This window comes from Heterodontus francisci, chromosome 34, assembly GCF_036365525.1.
Source record: "Heterodontus francisci isolate sHetFra1 chromosome 34, sHetFra1.hap1, whole genome shotgun sequence".
Classification (NCBI taxonomy): domain Eukaryota; kingdom Metazoa; phylum Chordata; class Chondrichthyes; order Heterodontiformes; family Heterodontidae; genus Heterodontus; species Heterodontus francisci.
Genome location: NC_090404.1, coordinates 6,175,968 through 6,194,769, shown reverse-complemented (window position 1 = coordinate 6,194,769; position 18,802 = coordinate 6,175,968). Strand labels below are relative to the sequence as shown.

Here is an 18,802-nt window from a genome sequence, read left to right as displayed (position 1 = left end):
CAAAGCACATCCCACCTGTTCATACTGAGAATCCCAGGGTGGAGAGCTGGGACACCCTGTCTCAAAGCACATCCCACCCTGTTCATACTGAGAATCCCAGAGTGGAGAGCTGGGACACCCTGTCTCAAAGCACATCCCACCCTGTTCATTCTGAGAATCCCAGGGTGGAGAGCTGGGACATTCTGTCTCAAAGCACATCCCACCTGTTCATACTGAGAATCCCAGGGTGGAGAGCTGGGACACCCTGTCTCAAAGCACATCCCACCTGTTCATACTGAGAATCCCAGGGTGGAGAACTGGGACACCCTGTCTCAAAGCACATCCCACCCTGTTCATACTGAGAATCCCAGGGTGGAGAGCTGGGACACCCTGTCTCAAAGCACATCCCACCCTGTTCATTCTGAGAATCCCAGGGTGGAGAGCTGGGACATTCTGTCTCAAAGCACATCCCACCTGTTCATACTGAGAATCCCAGGGTGGAGAGCTGGGACACCCTGTCTCAAAGCACATCCCACCCTGTTCATACTGAGAATCCCAGGGTGGAGAGCTGGGACATTCTGGCTCAAAGCACATCCCACCTGTTCATACTGAGAATCCCAGGGTGGAGAGCTGGGACACCCTGTCTCAAAGCACATCCCACCCTGTTCATACTGAGAATCCCAGGGTGGAGAGCTGGGACACCCTGTCTCAAAGAACAAAGAAAATTACAGCACAGGAACAGGCCCTTCGGCCCTCCAAGCCTGCGCCGATCCAGATCCTCCAGCTAAACATGTCACCTATTTTCTAAGGGTCTGTATCTCTTTGGTCCCTGCCCATTCATGTATCTGTCTAGATACATCTTAAAAGACGCTATCATGCCTGCGTCTACCACCTCCGCTGGCAACGCATTCCAGGCACCCACTACCCTCTGCGTAAAGAACTTTCCACACATATCCCCCCTAAACTTTTCCCCTCTCACTTTGAGCTCGTGACCCCTCGTAATTGAATCCCCCACTCTGGGAAAAAGTTTCTTGCTATCCACCCTGTCTATACCTCTCATGATTTTGTACACCTCAATCAGGTCCCCCCTCAACCTCCGTCTTTCTAATGAAAATAATCCTAATCTACTCAACCTCTCTTCATAGCTAGCGCCCTCCATACCAGGCAACATCCTGGTGAACCTCCTCTGCACCCTCTCCAAAGCATCCACATCCTTTTGGTAATGTGGCGACCAGAACTGCACGCAGTATTCCAAATGTGGCCGAACCAAAGTCTTATACAACTGTAACATGACCTGCCAACTCTTGTACTCAATACCCCGTCCGATGAAGGAAAGCATGCCGTTATGCCTTCTTGACCACTCTATTGTCTCAAAGCACATCCCACCCTGTTCATACTGAGAATCCCAGGGTGGAGAGCTGGGACACCCTGTCTCAAAGCACATCCCACCCTGTTCATTCTGAGAATCCCAGGGTGGAGAGCTGGGACACCCTGTCTCAAAGCACATCCCACCCTGTTCATTCTGAGAATCCCAGGGTGGAGAGCTGGGACACCCTGTCTCAAAACACATCCCACCCTGTTCATACTGAGAATCCCAGGGTGGGCAGCTGGGACATCCAGTCTCCTGTCTGCTTATAAAGTTGCCAAAAAAGGTAGTAAGCCTGAGGACTGCGAGCATTTTACAATAAAGCCAAGAAGGACCAAGAAATTGATAAAGAAAATAGAATTTTGCAATATTGTAAGCCTCTTCTTTCAGTCCAATACTCTCCTTAACTTCCTGAATGAGCTATGGATGAGTCTTTATGGACGAGTTTTTGCTTTTGAACGGAACTTACTTTTGTTGAACCCTTTGAATTGTTTCTTTAAATGTTTCCCACTGTTTCTTAACCGCCATACCTTCCAGTCTATTTACCTAATTAACTGTAGCCAGTTCTCCCCTCATACCTTCATAATTGGCTGTTTAAGTTTGTGATTGAAATGTGTCATTTTCAAACTTAACATGAAATTCAATGGTATTATGATCACTGTTTCCCAGTGGATCTTTTACTATGACATTGCTCATTAACCCTGCTTCACTACACAATACAAGATCCAAGATAGCTTTCTCCCTAGTGGGTTCGACAACATATTGTTCCAAGAAACTGTCACAAAAGCATCTACAAATTCATCTTCTCAACCAGTTGCCAGTCTATATGCAGATTAAAATTCCCCACAATTAATACATTACCTTTTTTACATGCTCCAATAATTTCCCATTTAATGTTCTGTATAATAACATAACGACTGTTAAAAGGCCTGTAAACTACTCCCACCAGTGTCTTCTGACTCCTTCTGTTCCTAATTTCCAAACAAACTGATTCTACTTCATGATCTTCTGAGGCCAGATCCCTTCTTATTAATATCCTTATGCCATCCTTTACTCTCAGGGTTAACCCTCCTCTTTTGCCATTCTGTCTGTCTGTTTGAAATATTGTGTACCCTGGAATATTCATTATTCATTGCCCTATAAAAAAATTTCTCAATAGAATAAATCCAATGGTGCATTAAGTTCTTCATTTAAACCATGTGGTGAAAGCCCACACTGACATTATCCACCTTCCTTGAGATTCTATAATCTTAATTAATCAGGTTTTACACCATCTTCTCTTACCTCATCCTGTATCATTCCCATAACTGATCTTATAATTTTCTTGAAGCATCCAATCTCTGGCTTTCAAACTATCTGTCAGGGATTTCATTGTTCATACTTGCCTGTATATTCGGAGCTGTTCTTAATGGTTAACCAATCCAGCTGTTCTCATTTCTTATCAAACTACTAAAACATGGTGTCACGGTCATGTAGTTTTGTTTCTGGGAATATGCAGTTTGCCTTTAAGGCATGCAAAAGATCAGTATTGCTTTGAGAACAGCAAGCCTCAGGAGTTATAGGAAGGCGCATTTTCATTGCCTTAGAAACAGCCATTTGGAGACTGCAATTCAAAGGGTTCATTCTCCTTACCAAAGATATAGCCACTGGGAGTGAGTTTCATGCGATACATTTGTGACAATACAGTTTTGAACTGGCTGTTAATGGAAGGCAGTTTGTTCTAACAGAACACATAGACAGAGCAGAGCTGGTGTTAGCACCTAGAAAAAGAGCTCTCTACCATTTAAACTGAAGGGATAGGATTTTAGTCTGTTTAGTTATTATCTCTCAAAATTCTAAAAACATCAAGCCAAAACAGAGATCTCTGGTAATTTAAATTGAAGAAAGGGAAGTTAGACTATGACAATTTTTTATCCCTCAAAAACTCTAAAGTCAGATTGATTCTGTTGAAAGAGTTTGCAAGTCCTTAATTGTTGAAATTCGCTGGAGAAGGAAAACAACATTGTGAGGACTTTGAGCAACATCCTGTGAGGACTTTGAGCAACATTTGACTGCAAATTTGCAAGGACTTTAATTTTTTCTATTCTAAATGTTGTTTATATCTTCAAAGCGTTTAAGAATTTAGTTCTTCTAATTAAAGGGTTAACTTGTTGATTTAAAGACACCTGGTTTGGTTAGCCTCATTCAGGGGGTTAATAGATGGTACAATTTGGTTGGGTTTTTCTTTAATTTGGAAAGTTTTAAAATATGTTAGCCGATCTGTGGAGATACGGGATTGAATTAACAGTGCGTTGGTCCCACCACAATCAGAATCGTATATTTTGATTGGGAGCTTTGTCAGGAGAAGTCGGTCATAACAGTAGGGATGAATGTTACCGGCCCCTCGATGCCATGGGTCGCGGCGCGGTGTCCAGTGCAATGTTATGGGTAGAGGCATGTCTCAACCCGCGACATTGAGAAAGACCCACCGCATGTTACTGGTGGCAGGGGGACCTCAGTGTGGCCTCCCAGCACCCGCCCCCCCCTCCCCCCACCACCTGGTGGCAGGCCCTTCATCTGCATATTTAAATTGACAGTAATTATATTCAAAATAACTTACCTGCTATCCCAAGCCGATTTTACAGCCGCCTTTTGGCCTTCGGAACGCCGCGGCGAGAACCTGATGGGGAGGGAGGGGAATAACAAAAATTTCAGGGAGGAGTAGGGAAATCAATTTTTAATCGGATGTGGGATAGTGGGAAGGGGTTATCGGCCAAATGTTATACATTTAGGGGGTAAAGTTCGGGTAGGGAGAAAGGAATGTGTTGGTCATTTCGGGCATTGAAATGACTATTGGGGGGGTTGGGGAAGGGCTAGCCACATTTTTTTAATGTTTCATAAAATTTCATGTTGCTGCCCATTTAAAAATCTGTAGTAATCTTACGGGTTTAAAGCCCTTTAAAAATGGCGCTGGCCCCTGCACGCTGACTCTGGGGAAGCCGCAACATCATTGGGGGCAGACACTCTGCTCCCACAATTTAATTGAGCCCCCGCGCGAAATATCGCAGGGGCTCTGCAGTGGCCGCTGAATGCGTGCAACCCGCCGAGTTTAAAGGGCGCCGGGCATAAAATGCAGCTCATAGCGAAACATTTTAAGGACCTTTCATATTCCAGCAAACATTTTTCATTAGGCACAGTTAACCAAAAGACCTAACAGATCTGCGAAGTGTAGTTGTTTGTTATTCTTAGTTTCTCTGAAACACGTGTAGGGCTGTGGACCTCAGAGCTAGATATTCCATAGCTTAGGAGGAACCTTGTTCTCCATGTTTCTTATCTGTGAAAGACAGCTTGCAAAATCCAGCTGGACAGTTACCCTGAAAAGGTCTTTTGGCCTTGCAAAGCATGCTGATGTAGAAAAGTATGGTCAAGCTTTTAAGATTAGTCAACTGGTATCAAATCTGTAACTTTATGGTACCAAGGTGAGGAGAATATGAGAACCAAAACAATGTGGAGTTTGAAAGGCAAAAATGCCCAGGAACTGAACAGTCAGTAACAGGACATCCATTAATCTCCTCAATTTTGGAGAAATCAAGGACTCGACACACTGTGTATTTGAATCAAAGTTGTTTATTATTTGACAGATATCAAAGATACCTTCAGCCAAGTTATAGGGTTACTAACATCACCAAAAGCAGAACCCAACTGACAGAATGAACATGGTTCAGTCCTGGATGTGGTGAACAGCAACAGTAACAGCAGAATCCAACTCCTGCAGTCAGTCATGAACTCGCTGGTGTCTCAGCAGGTTGGATGAACGACTGAATCTCCTCCCACACACGGAACAAGGGAATGGCCTCTCCCCAGTGTGAACTCGCTGGTGTCTCAGCAGATCAATTGTGCTTTTAAAGCTCTTCTCGCAGTCAGAACATCTAAATGGTCTCTTTTCAGTGTGAACAAGTTGGTGTGAAGTGAGATTGGTTAAACAAGTAAATCCCTTCCCACACATAGTGCAGCTGAATGGCCTCTCACCAGTGTGAGTGCGTTGGTGTGTCTGAAGATCCCTTCCACTTTTAAAGTTCTTCTCACAGTCAGAACATTTAAATGGTCTCCTATCAGTGTGAACAAGTTGATGTGAAGAGAGGTTGGTTAAACAGGTGAATCCCTTCTCACACACGGAGCAAGTGAATGGCCTCTCGCCAGTGTGAGTATGTTGGTGTGTCCGCAGATCCTTTTTGCATTTAAAGCTCTTCTCACATTCAGAACATTTAAACGGTCTCTTATCAGTGTGAACAAGTCGATGTGCAGTGAGGTTGGTTGAACAAGTGAATCCTTTCTCACACACGGAGCAAGTGAATGGCCTCTCGCCAGTGTGAGTATGTTGGTGTGTCTGCAGATCCTTTTTGTTTTTAAAGCTCTTCTCACAGTCAGAACATTTAAATAGTCTATCACCATGAACAAGTTTATGTGTAGTGAGGTTTGATGACTGAGCGAATCCCTTTCCACACAGGGAGCAGGTGAATGGCTTCTCCCCAGTGTGACTGCGTCGATGCCTTTCCAGCTTGGATGGAGAGATGAATCCCTTCCAACAATCTCCACATTTCCATGGTTTCTCCATGGTGTGGGTTTCTTTGTGTCTCTCCAGGTTGGATGCTCGGTTGAAGCCCTATCCACACACACAACACGTGTACGGCTTCTCCCTGCTGTAAATGGTGCGCTGTTTTTTCAGGTTAACTGGTTGTGTAAAAGCAAGCTGGGCAGCTCCTTCCGGTTTCACAGAGACAGACAGAGCCTGGGCTCCAATTCACTGAACTCACTGGCACAGATCAGCCTCTCTCCACTGCCATTGGATAGATCACCACCAAAAGGAACCAATCACAGCCCAGATCCACACTCCCTATTGGAGAAAACTGCAGTCAATTATCTTATCTCAATCGGCTCACAGGAAATAAATATCCTGTACTTAAATTAACAACTTTTGTAAAAAAAAAACACATCGACAGGGTGGATTATATGAGGAGGATTTGTAGACAGGAAACTCAGATCAAATATCACTACAAGCTGAGTCACAGAGAAACGTGGATCAATGAAGGAAAGCCAGCAGGGATTTGTTCAGGGAAAATCGTGTTTAACTAATTTGCTGCAGTTTTTTGATGAGTTTACAGAGAGGGTTGATGAGGGTAATGCAGTTGATGTGCTGTACATGGACTTCCAAAAGGCATTTGATAAAGTTCCACATAACAGGCTTGTCAGCAAAGTTATAGTTCATGGAATAAAAAGGTCAATAGCAGCAAGGATATGAAATTGGCTGAGTGACAGGAAACAGAGAGCAGTGGTGAACGGTTGTTTTTCGGACTGGAAGAGAGTATATAGTGGTGTTCCCCAGTGGTCAGTAAAGAGACCTGGGGGTATATGTGCACAGATCGGTGAAGATGGCAAGGCAGGTTGAGAAAGTGGTTATTAAGGCACAGGGGATCCTGGGCTTTATAAATAGAAGCATAGAGCACAAAAGCAAGGAAGTTATGGGGAACCTTTATAAAACACTGGTTCAGCCTCAACTAGGCGTATTGCGTCCAATGTGGAGACTGGCTGAGTGGTTTGGCTCTGGAATCCACTGCCTGAGAGGGTGTTGGAGGCCGATACAATCGATTCAAAAAAGAGAACTGGATATTTCTCTGCAGGGCAAAAAAATGCAAGGTGTTGGGCAAAAGGTGGGGGAGTGGAAGTAACTTAGTAGCTGTTACAGAGAGCCAGCACGGTGGGTCAAAGTTTTCTATAGGCATATAAATAGTAAAAGGTGGTAAAAGGGGGCCGATTAGGGACCAGAAAGGGGATTTACACATGGAGGCCGAGGGAATAGGTGAGGTATTAAACAAATCCTTTACACCTGTCTTCACCAAGGAAGATGATGCAACCCAGGCAACGGTGAAAGAGTGGCAAGTCAGGCACTAGATAAAGAGGAAGTATTAGATAGTCTGTCTGTACTTCAAGTGGAAAAGGCACCAGGGCCAGATGTGATGCATCCAAGGATACTGAGGGAAGCAAGGGTGGATATCGCTGAGGCACTGGGCATAAATTATCAATCTTCCTTAGACTCGGGGGTGGTGCCAGAGGACTGGACAATTGCAAACGTTACACCCTTGTTCAAAAAAGGGTATAAAGATAAGCAGAGCAACTACAAGCCAATCAATCAGTTTAACTTCAGTGGTGGGGAAATTTTTGAAAAAATACTTTGGGGCTAAATTAATAGTCACATGGATAAATGTGGGTTAATTAAGGAAAGCCAGCATAAATTTCTTAAGGGAGAATCATGTTTAACTAACTTGCTGGAGTTTTTTGAGAAGGTAACAGAGAGGGTTGATGAGGGCAATGCTGTTGATGTGGTGTACATGGACTTTCAAAAGGCATTTGATACAGGCGTTTGTAGGGGAGTTCCCCAGATTTCAGTGTTGGAATCCTTGCTTTTCCTGATATATTTTAATGACCTAGACCTTGGTGTACAAGGCACAATTTCAAGGTTTGCAGATGATATGAAACTTGGAAGCATTGTGAACTGTGAGGAGGATAGTGCAGAAATTCAAAACAAGATAGTTAAGTTGGTGGAATGGGCAGACAGGTAGCAGATGAAGTTCAATGCAGCGAAATGTGAGGTGATTCATTCTGGTAGGAAGAGCATGGAGAGACAATATAGAATTAAGACACCATTCTAAAGGGGGTGCAGGAGCAGAGCGACCTAGGTGTATACAAAAACAAGAAATGCTGGATTCACTCAGCAGGTCTGGCAGCATCTGTGGAAAGAGAAGCAGAGTTAACGTTTCGGGTCAGTGACCCTTTTCCGAAGAAGGGTCACTGACCCGAAACGTTAACTCTGCTTCTCTTTCCACAGATGCTGCCAGACCTGAGTGAATCCAGCATTTCTTGTTTTTGTTTCAGATTTCCAGCATCCGCAGTATTTTGCTTTTATTGACCTAGGTGTATATGTGTGTAAGTCATTGAAGGTGGCAGGACAGGTTGAGAGAGCGATCAATAAAACATACAGTGTCCTGATCTTTATTATTAGGGGCATACAAGAGCAAGGAAGTTATGTTGCACTTATATAAGACACTAGTTCGGCCTCAGCTGGAGTAGTGCGTTCAGTTCTGAGCACCACACTTTAGGAAAGTGAAGGCATTAGAGGGAGTACAGAAAAGAATGATTGCAGGGATGAGGAATTTCAGTTATGAAGATAGATTAGAGAAGTTAGACTGTTCTCCTTGGAGAAGAGAAGGCTGAGAGGTGATTTGATAGAGGTATTCAAAAAAAATGAGGGGTCTGGGCAAAGTAGATGGAGAGAAACTGTTCCCACTCGTGAAAGGATCGAGAATGATCCTGGCAAGCCGCTCAGTTGTATCTCACTGCTAAAAAGTCAATAAGGAATGAAACAGGCCAGACCACCCGGCATCAACCTAGGCAACAGCAAATTCAGCCTTGTCGACACGGCAAAGTCCTCCTCATTAATATCTGGGGGCTTGCCCCACAGACTAGTTGAGCAACAGCCTGACATCGTCATACTCACCAAATCGTATCTTACAATGTCCCAGATACCGCCAACACCCCCCCCACTTATGTCTTGTCCCAGCAGCAGGTCAGGCCCAGCAGAGGTGGTGGGACAGTGGTATAGAATCGGGACAAACCTGCAACCTCTACCACCTAGAAGGACAAGGGCAGCAGATGTGTGGGACCACCACCACCTGCTGGTTCCCCTCCAAGTCACACACCATCCTGAATTGGAACTATATCGCCGTCCCTTCACGGGACAAAACCCTGTAACTCCCTTCCTAACAGCTCTATGGGTGAACCTACCCCACATGGACTGCAGCAGTTTAAGAAGGCAGCTCACCACCACCTTCTCATGGGCAATATATGGTGGCCTGGCCAGTGACACCCACATCCCAGGAAACGAATAATAAAAAAAAAAAGAGGGCACAGATTTAAAGTATTTGGTGAGTGAAGCAAATGGGGGGGGAGGAAACTTTTTAATACAGCTAGTGGTTAAGGTCTGGAATGTTCAATTGAAGCATTCAAAAGGGAATTAGACAGTTATGTGAAAAGGAAGAATGTGCAGGGTATGGGGAGAAGGCAGGGGAATGGAACTGAGGGAATTGCTCTTTTGGAGAGCCAGTGTGGACACGATGGGCTGAATGGCCTCCTTCTGCACTGTAACAATTCTGTGATTCTATGGCCTTGTTCTGCGCTGTAATCATTCCATGAATCAGTGAGCGCAGAACTGAACCCAAGTAGAGGAGAGGCTGGGGGGAGGGGAACCAGTTCATGTGCAACTGAAAGCAGTCAGAATCAACACCTTCAGGGCAGGGAGGGGAAGCAGTCACTGTGGAAGTGAAAGCAGAAAACTGGGAGTTGTGGAAAAAAAAAATTTTTATTTCCAAAATATACTTTATTCATAAAAATCTGCAAAAATTACATTGCCAAACAGTTTCAAACAGCACCAAAAAATACAAACAGTGCAAGGGAGATCAGTTTCCTTCTATACTATCATGAGTTTCTTCACAACCCTTCCATTTCACTATTGTCATGCCAATTACAGTTTTACATTTACAGCAAAAGAAAATATCAACGATACAGTTCGAGGGGTTTCCCATGGATCCAGCCCCTCAGTTCAACTTGGTGGGGGGACCTTACACTGTGGTCTTTCCCCATTGAGCCTTTGCTGCGGCTGCCCCAAGCTTTAGTGCGTCCCTCAGCACATAGTCCTGGACCTTGGAATGTGCCAGTCTGCAACATTCGGTCATGGACAACTCTTTGCGCTGGAAGACCAGCAGGTTTCGGGCAGACCAAAGGGCGTCTTTCACCGAATTGATAGTCCTCCAGCAGCAGTTGATGTTTGTCTCGGTGTGCGTCCCTGGGAACAGCCCGTAGAGCACAGACTCCTGTGTTACAGAGCTGCTTGGGATGAACCTCGACAAAAACCACTGCATCTCTTTCCACACCTGCTTTGCAAAGACACATTCCAGGAGGAGGTGGGCGACCGTCTCTTCCCCACCACAGCCAACGCGGGGGCACTGTGCGGAGGGGGCGAGACTTCGGGTGTGCATGAAGGATCTGACAGGAAGGGCCCTTCTCACCACCAGCCAAGCTACGTCTTGGTGCCTGTTTGAAAGTTCTGGTGATGAGGCATTCCGCCAAATGACTTTGACGGTCTGCTCGGGGAACCATCTGACAGCATCCACCGTCTCCTTTTCCCGTAGGCCCTTGAGGACATTCCGTGCAGACCACTGCCTGATGGACCGTTGGTCAAAGGTGTTTTCCCACAGAAACTGCTCCACGAAGGATAGGTGGTACGGCACGGCCCAACTGCATGGAGCGTTCCGCGGCAATGTGGCCAAGCCCATCCTTCGCAACACCGGGGACAGATAGAACCTCAGCACGTAGTGACACTTGGAGTTTGCTTACTGGAGGTTTACACACAGCTTGATGCAGCCGCACACGAAGGTGGTCATCAGGATGAGGCGTTGGGTACATTTTTCCCGCCCTTGTCCAGAGATTTGAACATCGTGTCCCTCCGGACCCGGTCCACAGGGCCGTGTACAACTCGACCGGTAAGCCGTCGCTCCCGGGAGTGTTACTCGTCTCGAAGGACTCGACGGCCTTTGTCAGCCCATCCAGAGTTGGCGGCTTGTCCAATCTCTCCCTCCTGCTGTCATCTAAGACCTCTGTGATAGATGACAGGAAGGACTGGGAGGCTCTGCTGTCTGTGGGCTTCGCGTCATACAGCCCAGCATTAAAGGATTTGCTGATCTGTGGAAAATAGTTTTGTGTGGTGTGTTTGGATTTCAGCTGTGAGGAGGGAGAGGGTGTGGAATGATGATTTATAGCTTTTGGAAAGTAAAATTCCATAGAAACTAGAATTGCCTGTTCTGAATTTCTATCCTGTACTTAATGATGTCTTTTGTAAACTCCTTTTACAGGATATTAGAAGAGAAGAGTTTACAGACAGGAAACTCAAAGATCTGACAGTTACTCGATTCATCAGGACCGGAATATCATCGTCCTCTGAATGTGGAAGGAGAAATGTTTGCCTGAAAAAACATCACACCATTCACAGTGGGGCGAAACTGTGAAACTGGTTAAAGCTCTCTCCAGTCAGTGCACTGGAACCCTCACAGTGGGGTGTGTGTGTCTCAGTGTTTTTCCACTTACACTGATGTTTGAAACTGTTCCCATCGACAGAACAAACAGGTGATATTCAGACCCTAATGAATCGAGTGACTGTCAGATCTTGATGTGATGTTTGGTTTGATTTTCTTGTCTGCATATCTCCCCTTCTAATCCCCTGTGAAGGGAGTTTACAAAACCATCACTATCAGTCCAGGATAGAAATTCACAACATTCTCTCCTCCCGCTTCCTGGCCCAGGATGGCCACGCATGCGCCCAGCTGCACATTGCCTCCTATAAAGATGGCGGCTGTTAACCTGGGCCTGTCACTGGGAGAAACCCCACAGCTGCCGCCCCGCTCGGTGCAAACATGGGACCGGTAGCTACTTATTCTGGGTTTGAGGCCTACACCAGGTGTTTGTAAATCGGATAATGTTCCCTGTTTTATACTGGGGCCTGGGACTGCACTCGGTGTTCCATCATTTCCCCCACCTCCAGTGTGATGCCACCACCAAACACATCTTCCCCTCCCCTTTCAGTATTGTGGTGGGACTGTGGTCCAAACCCCTATCACATCCAACAACCCACTTCCCATCCCGTGCACGCACAGGAGATGCAACGCCTGCCCTTTTAACTCCTCCCTTCTCATTGGCCAAGGCCCTGAATACTCCCTGGGGGGTCAAACAGTGATTTACTTGTACTTCTGTCTATTTAATATATTCTGTTCACTGCCCACTATGTGGTCTCCAAACATTGAGGAGGCCAAAAGCAGGTTCGGTGATCACTTTGCGGAACACCTCCATTCAGTTCGCAAGCATGACCTTGATTTTATGGATGCCTGTCATTTTAATTCTCTGTTCCACTCCCACACTAACCTCCCTGTCCTCAGCCTCAGGTTCTAGTGAAGCTCAACAGAAGCTCAAGGAACAGCAGCTCATCTTTCAATTTGGCACTTCAGTCTTCTGGACGCAACACTCAGTTCAACAATTTCTGATCATTTCTGTTACAATTCAGTGAGATGTAAACAGTAAACCAAGTACTTACCAGCACCTTCAGGATAGATGGTGAGAGACCCACTGCGTACAGCGTGAGAATAAAATCAACGTCTGCAAATCCTCACCTTCTAATTCCCTGTAAAAGGAGTTTACAAAAGTCATCAGTACAGGATAGAAATTCAGAACAGACAATTCTAGTTTCACTTTTCCTCTCTTCCCCCAAAGCTGTAAATCCCTGTCCCACACACTCTCCCTCCTCCCTGTGCTGAAATCCAAAGCCATCACACTGTTTCTTTCCTCCACTGCCAGTTTTCTCCCTCCCTCTACTCTGGCTGGGTTCAGTTCTGCAGCCCCTGACTGCAGAAAATCAAATCAATGAGTCAATGATTTTCTATCCTGGTCACTGGGACCCGGAAGCCCCACCCACCAAGGATGGTCCCGCATGCGCTCTACTCCCTGCTCAATCATGATGGCGGCCGTTAACCTGGGCCTGTTCACGGGGAAAAAACCCCAAAGCTGCAAACGTGGTACCAGGAGGTTCCTATTCGGGGTTTGCTGCTGACACCAGTGTTTCTGAAGCCTCCCCGCACAGCCACCGGCTCCATTCCTCCCCTGCACCCCGCCGAATCTCACCCGCTACAAAAACGTCTCCAACAATTGCGCAACTCCACACTGCGCATGCACCAAATATCGTCCCGCACTGTGCCTGTGCACTGTTCTCTGGTCTGGATAGAGCACCGTCACATCCGCGGGAATGCTGGGTAAGAGCTCCGCCATTGAAAGTGCCAATTAGGGAATAGCGACTAATTTTCTGTGATCGTATTGGGATTAAATTTACAAACTCATCCAGAAACTGAAGTTAGTGGGCGCTGTTTGAAAGTTGAATCCTGGATGTGATGAACAAACAGCTTTGGATAAACTTGCCTTAGAGGGATATGAAATCGTTAACTGAGGGAATTGCTCTTTTGGAGAGTAACTGAGATGAGGCCCATCGTGTCTGTCTTGGCCAAAAAATGATCCACCCAGTCTAATCTCATGTTCGAGCATTTGGTCTGTAGCCCTGCAGAGTTATGGCACTTGAGGTGCATTTCCAGACAGCTTCTGCCTCTACTATCCTTTCAAGCAGTGAGTTCCAGAGTCCCACCACCCTCTTGGTGAAAAAACCTTTCTTCATCTCCCTTCTAATGTTCCTCCCAATCATTTTAATTCTATGCTCCCTCATCACTGGCCTCTCTGCTAAGGTAAGTAGGCCCTTCACCTCCACTCTATCCAGGCCCCTCAAAATGTTGTACATTTCAATCAGATCTCCCCTCAGCCTGTTCAAGAACAACCCCAGCCTATCCAAATAAAAACAAGAAATGCTGGAATCACTCAGCAGGTCTGGCAGCATCTGTGGAAAGAGAAGCAGAGTTAACGTTTCGGGTCAGTGACCCTTCTTCGGAACGTTAACTCTGCTTCGCTTTCCACAGATGCTGCCAGACCTGCTGAGTGATTCCAGCATTTCCTGTTTTTATTTCAGATTTCCAGCATCCGCAGTATTTTGCTTTTATCCCAGCCTATCCAATCTTTCCTCATAGCTCCATTTTTCCAGTCCCGGCAACATCCTCGTAAATCTCCTCTGTACCCTTTCTAGCGCAATTACATCCTTTATGCAATGAGGTGACCAGAACTGCAAACAGTACTCAAGTTGTGGTCTAACCAATGACTTATACAGTACAGTTCACAGCACATTTCAATTGAGATTACATCCGAGATAGAGATAAAGAGACATAGATAGAGAGAGAGCGAGAGAAAATGAGAAAAGGGTCAGAGATGAAACCTAGAAAGGTATTTTGGAGAATAAAATCAAGAAGAGACAGGAACAAAGAGAGTCAAGAGACAAAGATAAAGGGACAGAGGGAGAGAGAGAGAGAGATGGAGGGTGGAGGTGACTGTCTGAATCTTTTATGCCTCTGGTTTATAAGCATGATTTGTATTTGGAAGTCGCTGAGATTGTCTGTGTAGTTGACAGAGGAATCCCTGGGCTCTTGCTGTGCTATTTTGTTTAAAGATATTCTTGCCTTGACTTGTAGTCAATTCCCACCTAAAACAGATTTATCTGGCTATGATTACATTGCTACTTGTGGGATCTTGCTATGCACAAATTGCCTGCTGCATTCCATTTATTGCAACGGTGACCACACTTTTAAAAATTAACCCATTAACTATAAAACACGCCTCAGGGCTTGAAATTTAAGTCAGTAACTTGAACCCGTTATAATTCCCGAGTAATGCTCGTGTTTTAAGCCATGTGATGGTTAAACGAAATGCGCATAAGCCATTTTATTCATTTCGCTGAGGTTCTGATGGTGGATTTCTCTCTGTCTCTCTCCGCCTTTCCATCTTTCTGAATGAGGGAAACAGCGGAGAGAGAAAGAGAGCGTGAGGGAAACAGTGGGGGAGCAAAAAAGAGAGGTGGGGCTGAGGAGACACAGGATCTGTGAGTATCCAGTGTGTTGTCATTGCTCAGCTCCCAGCCTGAGGAGTAAATCTCCTCAGTCACACCCTTCCAGAAAGTCTGATGTGCAAAAATAAATCCCGGAACAGTGATTTTAAACGGTCTCCTAAAGGAATCAGCAATCTTCCTATTGTAACATTGAATGTACAAAACAGCAATCCTGGGCTGACTGATCAGAAGAGGGGCAAGGGATCAGCAGTGTTTGATTTTACAATGAGGTATCAACAGATGGTGAGATACAGAGAAACAGAGGGAGACAGTTTGAAATTAGGTTAGACAGAGAGAGAGAGACAGAGCGAGAGACACACAGGCTCTGGGGGTCCCCAGTGTTCCGTGACTGCCCAGCTCCCAGCCTATGTAGGGCAGTCCCCACTTCTTACACCACTTCCAAAAGGTCTGATTTGTAACGATAATTCCTGGGACAATGATAAGGAATTAGCACCTTAATAGCAGTTTTAAAGAGAGTTTATCAGCTTCTGGACAGACTGGGGCCTGGTCATGTCACTGTCCTCCTGTTGATGAGCTGAAAGATGCAGCAAATGTTCTCAGCAATGACCTTGTAGAGATAAGTTCACAGATCATCAAAAAGCAGCTCCCTGGAATGTCTCTGGTCAAAGCAGCCATGGTACCTGGATTAACATGACAATGGGCAAGATCTCAGCAACTAATAGCCCCTCTCGCTTTTTAAATCTGTTCCCTCTTTATAGCGGGAGATGTGTAAATGGTGTTGCTGAGATTGTCCGTGTCAGTGAGTGACAGAGAGAAAATGAATCCTGGGATCTTGCTGTGTCTTTTATTTGAAAAATCTTTGCTTTGTTTTTACCAATGTTTCATTTCTCTCTCAGCAGGAGATTTTCTAGAAGCTGGAGCATGTCGATGCAGAGAGAGTGGGTGTTTTGGCAAGAGGAATCCTTGGATAAGAGCTTCCTCCAGAGGGAAATAATAAAGAGATAGGTTTCTCTGTGTCACTTATTCTTACCTACAGGAAAAAGTCTGATGTTTTAGGCGGGTTGAGATATTTTTATAACAAAGGGTAGGAGGAGGGGTCCCTCAGAATTACAAGACTGAGAACCGCTGCTCCACAGCACCCAATGTAACCTGTATATTTCACCCTCTCCATCTCTTCCTACAACTTTATCTCTGCACCTCCCTGGCTGTTCATATCTCAGCCACTCCACCTCTATACCTTTATCGCTCAACATCGTTTATATCTCTGCGTCTCTATATTTCCACAATTTCTTAATCTCTCTTCATCTCTTCCATCCCTTCCCCCTCTCTGTCAATTGCTCGGTATCTCTTCCCTCTGCACTCAGTTCCCATCATTGGTTCCTCGCTCCCTCCCTCTCTGACTCAGTTCAGTCCTTCTCCCTGAATCTCTGGTGTCTGTGTCTCAGTAACTCTCATTGGGGGAGATTTGGACTGGTTGTTGCACAGGTGATAATAAACCGGGATCCTGCTGTCCATCTCTCCCGAGTTCTGCTCAAAATGGGCGGCCGGTTCATAACCACCCGGTTTGCACTGTTGCAGCAAGTCACATAATTATACGGGAGCGGGGAGGGGGAACTGTTCAAAGACACAGAAAATGCACACACTCCCACAACACGGTTCAGAGACAAACTCACAGTCCCAGAAACTCACACAGTCTTACAATACGGTTCAGAGACCCACAATCTCACAAGATGGTTTAGAGACACATACACAAACTCACAGTCTCACAATACGGTTCAGAGATACACACACAAACTCACAGTCTCACAATACGGTTCAGACACACACACAAACTCACAGTCTCACAATACGGTTCAGACACACACACAAACTCACACAGTCTCACAATACGGTTCAGAGATACACACAAACTCACAGTCTCACAATACGGTTCAGAGATACACACACAAACTCACACAGTCTCACAATACGGTTCAGAGATACACACACAAACTCACACAGTCTCACAATACGGTTCAGAGACACACACACAAACTCACCACAGTCTCACAATATGGTTCAGAGACACACACACAAACTCACACAGTCTCACAATACGGTTCAGAGACACACACACAAACTCACACAGTCTCACAATACGGTTCAGAGATACACACAAACTCACAGTCTCACAATACGGTTCAGAGATACACACACAAACTCACACAGTCTCACAATACGGTTCAGAGACACACACACAAACTCACACAGTCTCACAATACGGTTCAGACACACACACACAAACTCACACAGTCTCACAATACGGTTCAGACACACACACAAACTCACATAGTCCCACAATACGGTTCAGAGACACACTTACACAGTCCCACATAAGATGCTGGAAATACCTGTTGAGAGAGACAGAGTTTAAAACCGGAGATCTTCACCAACCTGACTTCATCTGTTCATTTGATGAGCAAAAGAGGGAGCAATGGCTCTGACCAGTCCTGATATAGCCTGAGGCCTGTCACTCAAACCACGCTCCATCCAAGAGTGAGTCACCTACCAGGAAACAAAAAAAAAATCTCAGGCAGCAGCTTTCTGTGCCTCAGAACCTGCCCCTCATCTATGGGAGAGTCCAAGCTGAATCTGTCTGTAATGGGGGTGGGTTTGGGAGTGGTGAGGGGACTGGACCTTCTGCCATGTGGCAGTCTCCTGAATGAAGCCTCTAGCCCCGGGGAGCTGGGTCTAATGGTAGCTACCTGGAGATGATCCTTCAACCATTTGGATGCAAAAGCCAATGCACTTGGATGCTGGAAATCAGATATGATAACAGAAAATGCTGGAAATCCTCAGCAGGTCTGGCAGCAAATCTAGAGAGAGAAACAAAGTTAATGTTTCAGATGAGTGGCCTGTCTTCAGAACTGGAAAAAGGCCAGAGATGTAACAGGTTTAAAGCGAGTCCAAAGGCAGGGGGAAAGGTCTGGGACAGGGTGGAAATAAGGTCAGGAGAGTTTATATGTCAGGGGAGAGATTTAGGGAGGAGAGGGCAGTGAGCTTAGAGGTGAGAGAAAGAGTAAGAAGAGTTAAAACGGAGGTTGAAATTGTCGAGCAGAAGTTGTTCAGTGCGAAGGCGAGTGAGGGTCCCTGTTTCACACTCTCTCCTCACACACACACACTTTTAACAATCTCCCTTCTTATGAATGGGCCTAAGGCCATCTTTTTCGGCCCTGAAAAGTGCCCAGTAAACCTCAAATTACCCTGCAAGGCTAATGTATCCCAAAAATTTGAGCAAGAGGTGAAGCTAGCTGTTTCACGCTGCTACTATGCAGTTGCAACATGTGTGGTGTTTGTCACTAACAGGATGCTGACAGCAAGCCAAAAAGACGATCTGCCTATCACACGAATGAGTAATGTGATATATGAATTTCAATGCCCGTGTGATGCTAGTATATAGGCCGTACGTCCCAAAGACTGGTAGATCGTATCAAACATGTCCCTTCTGCTGATCGTAATGGGCAAGGCAGTGGACATACCCAACCAGCCCATGCTTGCAAAACTCAAACCACAGTGTCCAACATTAGATGTGATTCCACCATTGGACAACATTTTCTAAATAATCCGCAGTGTGCTAAGAATTATGCTGACAACCAATTTAAGACTGTCAGTAAGATTTTAAGGAGGCTTGACAGGGTAGATGTTGAGATGTTTCACTAGTGGGGGAATCTCGAACTAGGGGACATAGTTACAGAATAAGGGGGCACACATTTAAAACTGAGATGTGAAGGAATTTCTTCTCTCAGAGGGTGGTGAATCTCTGGAATTCTCTGCCTCAGAGAGTTGTGGAGGTTAGGTCACTAAATATATTTAAGGAGGAGGTAGATAGATTTTTGAAATCTCGGCGA

At 45.6% G+C, this 18,802-nt stretch overlaps 1 protein-coding gene and 1 gene segment (V, D, J or C); one reads left to right on the top strand and one right to left on the bottom strand.

Moving 5' to 3' along the window:
* Positions 1-18,802, top strand: part of LOC137348552 (Ig heavy chain C region, secreted form-like) — a 703,592-nt gene that overhangs the window by 520,032 nt on the left and 164,758 nt on the right.
* Positions 4,985-18,802, bottom strand: part of LOC137348969 (zinc finger protein 286A-like) — a 63,240-nt gene continuing 49,422 nt past the window's right edge. For 2 of the 3 annotated variants that reach the window (XM_068014210.1, XM_068014214.1), the window contains 3 exons: positions 17,349-17,459; positions 12,519-12,605; positions 4,985-6,218 (listed from right to left, as the gene is read on the bottom strand). In XM_068014210.1, coding sequence (XP_067870311.1) covers positions 5,100-5,939 — 840 coding nt within the window. In that variant the 5' untranslated portion in view covers positions 5,940-6,218; positions 12,519-12,605; positions 17,349-17,459 and the 3' untranslated portion in view covers positions 4,985-5,099. The remainder of the gene's footprint in view (positions 6,219-12,518; positions 12,606-17,348; positions 17,460-18,802) is intronic. The other variant, XM_068014211.1, reaches the window with a different exon arrangement.